The sequence below is a fragment of the Mus pahari genome, chromosome 2, assembly GCF_900095145.1.
Source record: "Mus pahari chromosome 2, PAHARI_EIJ_v1.1, whole genome shotgun sequence".
Taxonomy (NCBI): Eukaryota; Metazoa; Chordata; class Mammalia; order Rodentia; family Muridae; genus Mus; species Mus pahari.
The window spans coordinates 5,766,128-5,779,652 of record NC_034591.1 but is presented as its reverse complement, the minus strand read 5'-3'; the positions used below and the strand labels follow the sequence as shown (position 1 = coordinate 5,779,652).

The 13,525-nt window shown below is 38.7% G+C and overlaps 1 protein-coding gene across 2 annotated transcripts in view; it reads left to right on the top strand.

Annotated features, from left to right (window-relative positions):
- Grm3 (glutamate metabotropic receptor 3) overlaps positions 1-13,525 on the top strand; it is a 236,343-nt gene that overhangs the window by 121,624 nt on the left and 101,194 nt on the right. For both annotated transcript variants that reach the window (XM_021190416.2, XM_029535635.1), the window contains one exon: positions 560-1,168. In XM_021190416.2, the coding sequence (XP_021046075.1) occupies positions 701-1,168 (468 nt within the window). In that variant the 5' untranslated portion in view covers positions 560-700. The remainder of the gene's footprint in view (positions 1-559; positions 1,169-13,525) is intronic.

Sequence of the window (13,525 nt, the reverse complement as noted above, 5' to 3'; positions counted from 1 at the left end):
CCATCATGAAGACATAGGGGGCTGTGGCTTCAGTGAGGTTGAACAGGAAGATTCTTATGCCTAATTGGAAGAGTGTTGAAGGACAAAAAGGGGACAGAATTATCAAGGGCAAATTTCTGGTTTGAGAGTTTAGATACAGATATAAGAAGACATTGATGACATCTTGATTCTGAAAATGTTTGAGAGATGTGGGGCTAAAGGTATAAAACAAGCAATCAGTGCTGGAGTTTGGAAATCATTTAAATGGTATTTCAAACATAGGAAATGTTAGTGCAGAAATGGGGAGTTGAATGAGGGGTGGTTGCTATTAAACAATGAGATCTGATATGTACCCAGAAGTAAAATGAAAATAGTAATAGGAAATAAGCCACAGTGTATGTAATGTGGTTAAGTCTTAACAGGTAGATAATAGTCAAGATTGAAATATAAATCAACTAAAATCAGTAGCAGAGTTGGTTTGACCAATTCAGGCATGCATCAAAGTCTTACAGAGACACATCTATATTATTATTATTGCTTTTATAAATTATTTTTGTTCATATAACTTTTATCTCTTTAGGAATTCAGTGACGGGCTCTTTTAGCCCTATCCTCCCTTATCTGAAGGACAGACCAAAGATCCTACTTGGAAATGAGAGAAGACTAGCGGGAAACATTGAACCCACCCAGTGATATCTCCAAGAGATACAGAACCAGGATTCATGAAGATGTTGACAAGACTACAAGTTCTTATGTTAGTTTTGTTTTCAAAGGGATTTTTAGTCTCTTTAGGAGATCACAACTTTATGAGGAGGGAAATTAAAATAGAAGGAGACCTTGTTTTAGGGGGCTTATTTCCTATTAATGAAAAAGGCACTGGAACTGAAGAGTGTGGACGAATCAATGAAGACAGAGGTATCCAGCGCCTGGAGGCCATGTTGTTTGCCATTGACGAAATCAACAAAGACAATTACTTGCTCCCAGGAGTGAAACTGGGGGTTCACATTTTGGATACATGTTCAAGAGATACCTATGCATTAGAGCAATCACTGGAATTTGTCAGGGCATCTTTAACTAAAGTGGATGAAGCTGAATATATGTGTCCTGATGGATCATATGCTATTCAAGAAAACATCCCACTACTCATTGCAGGAGTCATTGGTGGTTCATACAGCAGTGTTTCGATACAGGTAAGACTGGAAAATGCTATTGTAAACAGCTGTATCAATTTTCTTTTATGTTTCAGGAGAAAAGAATTAGATGTTCCTAGTAATTTCATCAATGGATGATACTAACAATTCAATATTTGGTTTTAATATTTAATACTTTAGTATAGAACATTCTACCACTGAAAATGACTTTGAAGTATATTGGATACAAAACAAACTGCCCCCAAATTTAGAGGCACACACAATTATTTATTAACGTTCCACCTAAAGACCAGTTGAGTGGAAGAACAAAGATAAACTGTGAGTGATACTTCCCGGGTATTTCCTTTCTTCTTCCTGTAAGCAGTGAGATTCTCAGAATGACTCTAGAGTTATATAAAAGATGCAACAGGATGCATTTAGAACTTCCTAAGTTCCTTCCAAACTTCTCTGATATATCATATCTATTACTATTCCACCAGCAGAAGCAACTCACAGGACTCAAAGTCAAGGACTGAGAAAAATAACCTGCCCACGGTATGCATGCTGCAAAGTTATATGTCATGGTCCTTATAAGTTGAGTTGTATTTGGAGCTATCCATGCTATCAATGACAAGAAGGTAGAGGATATCTGAAACCTATTTTTCACACTTTTTTTTTTGCTCTTTTCTTCAGAGATATTAAAAAATATATATAAAGAATTCCTTAGTGAAATATATGCAGAGAAATCAAGGAAAAGAGAAAGACAGACAGGGAGGAGAGAGAGACAGAGACAGAGACAGAGACAGAGATTTTAGCACATAAATTAAAGAGCTGATAACTACTCTCATAACTTCATTATAGAAAGAAGCCACATCTCAAAGTCCTTCAGTGCTCATTCACAAAGCAACAGAATTTTAGAGCTAGAAAAGGGCCAAGAAGTCATCTAGCTCAATTTCCTCATTTTCCCAATTCCCCCAAAAGATTGGCTTCATGAAAACTCCCCTCTCTAGGAAGAATGAGAGCTAGACCTGAGATCGATCTTTTGTGCTCTTTCAGCTACCCCAAATGCTTTCCTTATGCTACTTTAAGTTCAATAATTTTTTCTAGTGTGAGCACTAATGTCGCAGTAATAGAAGTTCATGATTCTAAGAGGCACATACTCTGCCTCCTACTAAATTACTATAATCAAAACCCAAGCACTGAAGGACGTGATAAGATATGTCCTTTATACGTCACAATCCCATTTAAAAAGACTCTATTTGCGTTGGCATTGCCTTATTTTTATATTCCAGATTTGTTGCACTTAAAATTCCATGTATAATTCTGTGCTGTTCTAAATGAGCTATTTCAAATTTCATTCCTTCCTCAGAGCACACAGTCATATTATGAGTAATTAGGATAATTGGTTTTTCATAAACACCCTTTAACTTTATTAGAAGGGTAGAAAATATTGCACATCTCAGAGCAGATCATGTAAATTTTTCCATTACTTGAGTCAGAAGAGGTGAAAATTTTTGTTTGAAAAGGAGAAAAAGTAAGGTCTCTATGTAACACACTTTAATATCAATTTTACCACCAAGTGTCAAACATTTTCCAAATACTCATATCCAGTATTACTTTCAATAAAGGATTGCATATATGCTTTGGGGACATTTGCGTTTCCCAAGCAGTAGGTCTTATTCTCCATGTGCCCAAAACCATTTCTTATTACTATGTAACAAGATGCCTTACAAATATTTGTTTTATTTGGCTTTTTTTTTTTTTTTTTGATACTATGCACTCTTCAGAAATCAGGCCAGTTTAAAGGGAAGAAAAGACATGAAAACTCTTGTATGTGTTCTCGAGAGAAGCCATGTCTTCAACACCTAATAATGACTTGGTTTCCTATTGCATCTGCTGGCTGTGGGCTCTGTGACTAGAGTGCACAGGTAAGAAACTAGGATAGCTGACAGGATGGCAGTTGGACCAGGAAACAGGTAACCAGATACATGCAAACAAAGTGAATGAGACACAGCATCTGTAGAGACTGATCAGAAAGATGTGGCGAATACTCATGTACAAGGAGACAAAGAGCTCACAAAGGAACAAGGGGGCGAACAAGAAAGGAGGTAACCAAGCACCAGGTTCCACTTGTTCTAGGAATTTAAAGCACTCCTGGACAATAATAAGAAAACACTTCTAGAGACGTTACCTGGGTATCTTTCATGTGTATCCACCTCTGCTTCCATGATTGTCATGGCCATACATCCTGGAGCTGGTAACTGTGGTGATGGCAGGAACTGGTCCTAAGTCTTCACTTAGACTTCATGAATATGCACTGAAATGTTGAACTGAAAGAGGATGAAACCAAGCAGAAATGAATGCGCACAAATCCATCACACGATTTTTTAGTGCACAACTACCATGTCATGGCATTCTGTCCAAAGTCCAGAGTTTTCTGCTGGAAAACAGGTTACTGAGAATGGATCCTAGACAATGATTTTCTGCATCTTCCCTCCTGTGGCTCCATCAGCTGTTTAGATAATGTAATAGTCCTGTGTTGATGCCTTTTGTATTGCTGTGACAGAAGCACATGACAGAGACAATGTATAAAAGGAAAATGCATTTTAGATCATGGTTTCAGAAGGTATCAGTCCACCTCAGTGAGGAATGCATGGGAAATTCATGCATTTGGGGACAAGTAACACACACTTCCCAACAGGGTAGACGGGGACACAGAGATAGTTAGACAAGATCAGAGGCAAGCAAAAGCCTGTCCCTCTGGGTGACTTTTGACAGCTCTGCTCCATCTCCTGAAAGGTCCACAGTCTCCAAAGCCTTCAGGACCAGAACTCATAGGGCATGGCACCAGTTCAAACTTTGACCAGTCTTCCATTTAGCCTGGATGGCTTTATTTTCAAAATTGCTTCAACAGGAGTTTTCTCTCCAGCTTCATCTCCCCCTAAAAGAGAGGAATTCTCCCAAAGGTAGCAAAGGAGGACCCTTTCCCGATGTTAGCTCACATTGCTAGGCAATTGTTAGTAAAAACTACATGAACGCAGGATTCTTAACGACTTGCTGGGTTAAGCTGTATCACCATCGATGAAGACCTGGATAATTATTCTCCCAATATGATCATTAAGGACGACAAACCACTCTGTGGTAGTCCCTTTATAAAGCAGCCAAATTGATTTCTTAATTCAGTCATCAATGAATGCAAAACATCCAAATACATTTACATGATCAAATATACTTAGGGGATCTACCCACACCCTCCAGTGAGCAGGTTCCTTTTCAAAGCATTTTAAAGACTGCCCTGGTGTCCTCTATAAGCCTACAAGCCTCTCACTTCAGGGAATACTGTGCTTCAAAGAAGAAATTCAGGTCGATTGCCTTCAGCTAGGCAATTGTCTTTATGGCACTTACTTTGGAGCAGTGTTTATGCTAGTGCCTTCTCAAATGTGCTGCAGTTAGTGTCTAAGATGCCCAGTCAAATGTTTTTCCTCGAAATGTTTCTAACAGGTTAGAAGATGCACTCTTCCCCTGGCTAATCTTTCCTGTTTGGAGTATCTTTTACCTGGAACATGGCAGGTAGAAGATGACCCAGTTAGTGTTTTGCCCGTGGATGCTAAAGTAACCTCAGAAAATTTGAGATTTGAGTTCCATAGCCTTTAAAAGTTGAGCTCCTACTAAGGGCCAGACTTTGCCTTAAAAGGATGTGTGGGACTGCTAGCAGTTGACAACTCAATACAAAGAGGCCAAAAATAATAATGAGCAGAAAGGAATGGAGTGGAACAGGAGAAAAAGTTGTAGTTCCATTTAAACACATTGCTGTTTTACTGTCCCCCCTTGGCAAGATGCTTTCTTATATACTAGTGGGCACTATCTATACAGACTTCCACAAACAAAACAGTGTTCTCATTTTATACCTAAAATATAATGTCCTTTGGCTGTCAGTGAGTCTCACCAAATCCTACTTCTTCATCCTCAGCTCAAATTCTGTCCTCATTGAGAAGCCATTCCAAAGCTCCTTTTAAGGCCTTTGATTCTAATTCATTAAATGATTTGTTCATTTACATTTCTGTTAAGGAATCACATGTATTTCTCTTTGTGTTGACAGTCCCTGAAAAAAGCTCTCTGCAATTTTCTTAGGGATTGGTTCGAATGCTTTGTCTTATTTCAGCTCCCTCCAAAATCTGTGCTTCCTGACCTGAGGGTCTCTGCCCTCACCTGGCTTAGGTCCAGAATAAGGGATTGCTGTACAGCCATTGGCTAGGCAGGGAGAAGGGCTGGAGCTTTTAGATTGCTCCAGCAAGAGGCAGAGAAGGGGGGAGGGGGAGGGGGAGAGGGGGGAGGAGGAAAAAGAGGAAGAATCTTCATGGCAGGGAAGCAGAGGCATTAGACATAAAAGCTGCAGAAAAGAACCAAACCAGCCATGTAAGAATTCCATGCAAAATGGCCCTAGGGGCCCACTCAGGATATCAGAGGTAAAATGTTGATTTACCAAGTTAACTTAGGAAAGTCAGAGGAGAGAATGTATGCAAGTTGCTGGGAGAATTAGAAATGTCCAGCCACTGAGCTAGTCAAGGCATATCAAAAATAGCTGGTGTGTGTGTGTGTGTGTGTTGTGCGCATGTGCACGTGTGTGTGTGTGTGTGTGTGTGATGATTTGTGAATCCAAGAGCCAACACAGTTGAGTAAATTATTTTCACTGAATTTTAAAATTAAAATATGATAACCTGCTCCACTACTTGTATAGACAGAAAATCCTTATATGAATTTTGGAGTGCACTCACAGCCACTACCCTCTATGCTAGATCATTCTGAATGCTCATGAGTAAGAAGTGAACCTTTTCTTGAAGTAAAAACTGAGAGTCATGTAAAAGATAGATGAGGACACAGGATGAGAGCTCTCTTCTCCCCATTGTCTACAGAGTGGCCCCAAGAAGCCCTCATCTGAGAAATTCTGGAAAGCTTACACACCATTGGTTCTCAGACAGACAAGTCCAAGGCTACAACCCACTGCTAACTGGAACCATGCTAGATACTACTGGCTTTCATCTGGCTCTGTGTGGTCTCTTGGAGAAAGGTTATATAGAGCTGATCCTGAGGGTACAAAGCTGTGATACCACTAGTTCTTTGGAGACAGAGGCAGGACAATTGCAAGTTCAAGGCCTGACTGAATTACAGAATAACTTCAACAATAGCCTGGACAAATCAGCAAGACCCTGTAAGAAAATTGAAGATAAGTAAATAGGGTGCAGATATGACTGCATGGTAAAGAAGGTGTATAACATGCACCAGGCCCAAGGTACAATATATGTGGATATGAATATGGATATGAATGTGGACATGGATATGAATAAGCATAAATATATATATATATATATACATACATACATACACACACACATATATATACATATATATATATACATATATATATATATAATCATTCTACTTCTTCATCTGTCTCTTATATGACACTTAGTTTTCCACTTCAGGAAAATGCCCACCTCTTACCCATGAATATGCAGAATGAACTACAAGGCTGTGATTCCAATCCAAAACTCATATACGTATACACATATACATATACATACACACACACACACACACACACACACACACACACACATACACACACACACACACACGATCCTAAGTGCCAGTCACTGTAATACTGTGCTTACAAAAGGGAGTATGATTCTACTCTCAGGGGAGGCAAAAGACAGCACTAAAACTTCATTTACTAATTCATTAGCAGAAAAACTAAAAGGATAGCTGCATTTAGTGAGTTCAATATTGCAACTAGAATGTTTATGGCAGGAAACAACTACATTTTCAGTGTGTCCCTCTAGAAAACATTCGATATGGTGATTAAAATCCTGAAGGCAACCTGCTAATATTTACTTAACATCTCACATCTGAGATGGAGGTGTCAGCAGTACTCACTCACAGGGTTCATTTCTCAACCTGTTCACTTTTGTTGTTGTTTGTCTCCTTCAAAAAGTCCGTTCAAGAGGAGTAGTCCCAAGAGGAACAGATACTCCTTGAAAGAATGCACCCAGTTCCAATTCCTCTACGTTTCTGATCCATGTCGCCTTTGCCTCCCATGCCACAGGCTCATCATCTCCTCTCAGTCTAAGCTCCCGAAGCATCTTATTCAAAGTTGTCCCAGAGTCACTGGACTCCCCTCTCACCCTTCCCATTCCAAAGCATTCTCACAAAGCTGGTTGTCTGAGACCTTCTATTGCTCTTGCTCAGCTTCCCAAAAGAAAGGGCAACGCTGTTCAAGGGCCCTATCACAAGGAGGGAGGCACCAGCAATAGCAATTAAAGATGTTTTTGCTAACATTGCTTTATTATAGAAAATTCTCACCACAGGCAATTACCTAAGATGCACTATATTTCCCTCTGCTTTAAGGTTAATTTGTTCCTTAATTCTCCTTCTGTTCTATATTTATTAGGAAACTACTCTAGTGAGAGGCAAGACGCTGCCACCCAGACCATCATGCATAGTGTGTGAATTTACAGGGAAAGAATGGCCGATGGCTATGAACCATGTTTGTATTATAGATCTCACTGTATGATGTACACCATGAGATGAAAAGCAAGGAATCTAGCATTGCTAAGATATTATTAGCAAGTGACTTGTGACTATAGATTACAAAGTAAATTTGTTGAAATAAGACACTTGACACTTTTAGTTAAACCTAAGCAATTACTGGGTTTTAAAAAAAAAAAGATGTATTTATTTATTTATTTCATGTATGTGAGTACATTGTTGTTTTATTCAGACACACCAGAAGAGGGCATTGAATCCCATTATAGATGATCGAGAGTCACAATGTGGCTGCTGGGAATTGATCTCAGGACCTCTGGAAGGACAGTCTGCTCTTAACCACTGATCCATCTCTCCAGTCTCAAAATGATTGTTTGAAGGACTCAGTTTCATTTCTACATCACCATTAAGTATGCCCCCTTTTCAATAAGCCAGTAGAACAAGGTTTGGTATTGTAATATAGAAAGTACCAACCTTTGCAATTTATCATGATGAGAGACCATTGATTTAATGTAGTCGAGGTGTTTTTCCTAATCCAGGGGGAAATGTAGGTTGAGAGGTAACAGTGTTTTTCCAATTAGTGACTTGGGAGATTTAAGCATAATGTTCCCCCAAACACCTGCAGTTAAACTCTGAGCAAACACTGATACTCCAGGCTGTTTATCAGTAGGACTTCAAACACTAAAATTATAATGTCGCTATTTTTGACAACACCACCTGGCATATTATGGAAATCCCTCTGTTACTAGTGACAAAGTCTTAATTCTTGCCAGCTCTTTGACTTCATATCCAACATTGGGAATTGCAGCACAGAAGAAAACACAATAGCAACAATACTTCCCAAAATGATGTTCTAAATATAGATCAGATTTTTTTATTTTTTTTATTTTTTGCCAGGTGGTCGGAAGAGCAAAACATTTTGAGATATTTGCCACCAGTAACTACAGTTGAATAGGCCAGGTGTGCATCCCAGGGACTAGGCATTGAGCCTAACATTTGGGTAGATGTCACCTGGTTCCCAGGGAGTCTCCATGGAATACAAACTGGGCAACTATACACTCTCAAAGTAGGAAACAGGCAGTTGAATGCATGATGCACAGTTTGTGGAATTTATTCTATAAAAGGCAAGGGTTGGTTGACATTTTAAGTGGACATGTGAATTAACCATATACTGCCTTTGTTTACCATGTAGTTTTAAGATATTTCATTTATACCAAATTTGAAACAACATAATTGTAAAGGGAGGTTATTGCTACACAGTGAGTTAAAGCTGCAAGCATGGACTATTTAACACACCTCAGCAATTCACTCTACTGTAAAGAATGTCTTGTGTAGTCTTTTCTGAGTCGCTCTCAGGAAGTTAAAATTCTTCAGCCTTCCCTCAGTTTCCAATAACTGTCATAACTATGACCTGCATCCTTTCAAGATGGTGGTCAACCAATGACGCAAACTAAAGAATGTTCAGAATAATTGCTATCAACCAATTGAAATAAGTTTTAGGGAAGATATTTTTTTTTAACACCTTGATCTTGATACTTCCATTAAGCTGTTCAGAGTTACTGGAATTATAGGCCTCCTGGCCTTCAATAGCTCAGTCCACATCAGAACAAATATTCTGTCCAAGCGAGGGCTTTCCCCTAGTGACTTTCAGGTTGGATGCCATCCACTGTGATGTTTTTAAAACTGTCTTTCATATAATTGCTATACTTAAATTTTTAATTTGTATATCCTAAATAACATATATCAAAATATGCATAGCTGCCTATAAAGCATTTGGCTGTCTGATTGCAAGCCCAATGTCTTTGCCATCTCCTGATCCTATGAGGTAATGATGTTCTGGCGACCCATCTGATGTGAATAACACAATATGCACCATTCTCATTACGTGACTTCTCTCTCCTACCTAAAAGCCCATCTCTCTTATCTCTTCCTGGAAAACTCCCACTTACTTTTCAGTCTTACATATTATGACCTGCCATATCCCACCTACGTGTGATCAGTTTTTCTTCAGTCTGTGCCTTGTATCTCTATCTCAGAACATCATCTGTGCCTTTTTTTTTTTTTTTTTTTATTGCCTGGGAGAGAACAACTTCCATGAGGACAGTGAATACTTAGGTTTATTTATTTTAGGAAAAGCTACATTTTAGAAAAAATACCTTGAATAGACATCTTTACCACTTTTTAAATACTTTACCTTAGGCTGACCAATAACCTAGTACTTCCCACATGTTGCTATTTAATCCTTACAAAATTTCATAACTCTAGGAATTAGTACCATTACCTTTTTACAGTGATGAAACTAGTGCCTAAAGAAATATGATGCTGCCTAAGTTCACATTGTCAGTGAGAGAAGCAGCCGAGACAGAAATGTTGGTCCAGTCCTGGGTACTGAACCACTGCCCAGTTTGCATCCTGTGTGCTAAGAACTTTGCTCAAGTAATACACCAAAAAATCCTGAATAATGCTGCTCTACTCACTACGAATAATACCCTCTTCCCTAAATTCCCTGGGCAGGACCTCAAAAGTAAGCAGGCACCATTTATAAAAACATTAGGCTGTAATCCTCAACTCCCCCAAATTTTTACTTTTGATTAACAACCAAAAACAGTAATAATGATTTCTTTTTTTAATAAATGATGACATTTTTGCAATACCATTGTATATAAGTAAGTTTAGAGGCTTCAGAAAAATATAGCTTAAGTTAACTTGTAACTGTTAAATCTTCAAAAGACATTCCCAAACCCCCAAGTCACTAAAGGATGTTTCTGACATGTCTTTTGGTGTCGAGGACCCTGAGGGTGCTTTTTAAGTATAGTTGTTCAACATAAACACTTGATAACATACCACAGACCCCTTATTACTGTGTGAAACTGAAACCAGTTCAGTTTCCTGAATTCTCTTGAAAAACTTACTCCTGGAAAAAAGGGGGGATCAAAGACATATTCAATAGTTCTCTGGATAGAATGACTTCTCCTTTTTATTGATGTAACTACAGGTTAAGTCTGAGTAGAAAGTAATTCCTGAGATAGATCTATGAAGATTAGGGAACAAGACATACACTACAGTGTGGAGTGGCATTGTCACAGCAGAACTCCTGGCCTGCTTTCTGATATCTGTCCTCTGAAATAATAGGATTCAAAGACTCCTTCTTAATCTGCACATCTTTTCAGTCTGATCGATCATCCTTGAGTAAAGGAAACCAGATAGGCTTGACGACTAATCAATCCCTCGCTTCTAAAGGAGGATAGCAAAAGCAGATGATGATCCAGACTGCGGACCGCAGGTGCTTAGTGAGATGGGTTCAGAGGAAACTGAAATAGAAAGAAGAACAGTTGGGGACATCCTTAAGGGTCTTTTTCTTGAGATTTCTATGGATCATCACTGGGACTATGTCAAGATAGAAAATGGCAGGAAGCATCTTTGACTCAGAGATTTTCAAAGCCCCTGGAATGTAAGCCTGGGTGACTTTTCAAGATCATACTGCGCAGACTGCCATTTACTCTACTATTATCATATTATATAACTTCCTAAATTCAAATCATCTCTTGCCATTTTATAGTGTTTTACCCTCTTGAGGGGTGGGGGAGCATCTTTCCAGATGTGCTGCAGCTAATGTGCCCAAAAGAAAAAAAAATGACTAATCCCTTTTTGCAATAACAGTATGATTGGCACCCTTTATGGACAGATAACTCATGTGATGTGAACAGCTTGAATTCCTCAGGCAGTTTCTCAACTACAAGCCACCTCCAGTTCTAGTTTAAAATACAAGCCAATCTGGTACTTGGTACAGCTAATAGTTTAATTTGATCTGTCTGAAGAGGAAGAACACTGAGGTTTCTTAGTCTCACAATTCTGGAACTTCTTCACCTGGTAACTGGGCTGGGAGCTAGCACATGGTTCAAAGTTCAGCCCTCAGTGGCTTATATATAAGCATTTAATTAAAAGGACTAACTAAAAATTCAGCTCTGCATGCATCACAGAATAATTAAAGATGTAGGCTTATTCTTAGAAAACAGCCCCAAAGAGATGTGGACTATGAACAGCACAGAACAGAAGTCAAAGCTTCCGAGATTCTTATGCTAGGTCTCCAGATCCCCAGAGACAGCTTCCCTTCTCAAATGTATATAGCTCAGGCCTACAAATAGCATCTTTCTTGGAAGTGTCTGTTGCCTCCTTCCATCTGGGATTTTGTAACTAAGCATAGGTCCACATAAAAGCCAGTTGCCATTGTTCCCTTTAATGTATGAGCACAGATTCAGAAGCCGATGTTATAAAAACTCTGAAAGTAACTCTCATGGAGGAAAACCACATGTGTGGATACTTATTTATACCAGACTCTAAAAGTGTGTGGCCTTTTCAGTTTTTGTTCTTTTTTTTTTTTTTCAAAATGACATTGTGTCAAGTAGAAACACTAAAGCACATGTGTGAAAGGGACATATCAGGGAGAGACTTGACACATGAGTGCCACAGGTACCTCTGATGCGTTGGAATTGACACTCTCTTTCTTCACAACATAAAAAGAATGGTAGACATCCTGAGTCTTTCCCAGAGTCCTTATTCTTTTGTTCTTCATAATCAAAGAGTCACCAAAATCAAGGCTTCCACCTAGAATAATCTGAGGAATGAAAACTGTCAAGAAATACAATTCCCAAATAAATTAACAACAAAAAAAAAGCTTGTAATTTTTTACATTCTTGAATTAAAAATAAGTGTTAATATATTTGTGACTTTCTAGGCTGCAATTAAAACCTAGTTCCTGGATAAATTCAAGGCACCAAAAAAATGTACACCCCAAAGTAACTTTGCATATAATATTAGCATGAGCCAGCTGCATGGACCAGAGAATAGAGACTTGTCACCACCAAGCCTACCAATCGGAGTTTGATCCTCAGAATCAAACATCATAAAAGGGGAGAACAAATTTCTGTAAATTGTCCTCTGACCTCATGCTCCTATCATGGCATGTATATACCATGCCAGTGTATACACATGAGCACACGTGTGCATGCACACACACAGACAGTAAATAAATACATGGAAACAGTAATATATACTGCATTTTTCTGTTGTAAACAAGTGTTTGAATTAAATAGTAGTACCTTTCCATAATTAGAATTCGTTATAGGAAAAACAAAGTTTTATATATTCCCAAAGCAAGAATAATAAATGGGCAACTGATATGACTGGTTAGATATCGGTACACAATGCATTTGTCAGAAGGGAAACCCTACCTCGCCTGAAGACCATGGGAACAATTCATTTGGTGATGTTGCCTTACTTTTATATTTATTGGATGCCAACTTAAATATGTGTGGTTTGATAAATCAAACTTTATAAGGTCCTTAAGTTGCTTTATAAAGTCCTTATGAAACTTGTGGAATGGCAAGTACAACTGATGTAGAATTGGTTTTATTAGAATTCACAACTGAAGAATATCGAATGGTTGAGAAACACCTGAAAAAATGTTCAACATCCTTAGCCATCAGGGAAATGCAAATCAAAACAACCCTGAGATTCCATCTCACACCAGTCAGAATGGCTAAGATTAAAAATTCAGGTGACAGCAGATGCTGGCGAGGTTGTGGAGAAATAGGAACACTCCTCCATTGCTGGTGGGATTGTAAGCTTGTACAACCACTCTGCAAATCAGTCTGGCGGTTCCTCAGAAAATTGGACATAGTACTACCGGAGGACCCAGCAATACCTCTTCTGGGCATATACCCAGAAGATCTTCCAACTGGTAATAAGGACACATGCTCCACTATGTTCATAGCAGCCTTATTTATAATAGCCAGAAGCTGGAAAGAACCCAGATGTCCCTCAATAGAGGAATGGATACAGAAACTGTGGTACATTTACACAATGGAGTACTAC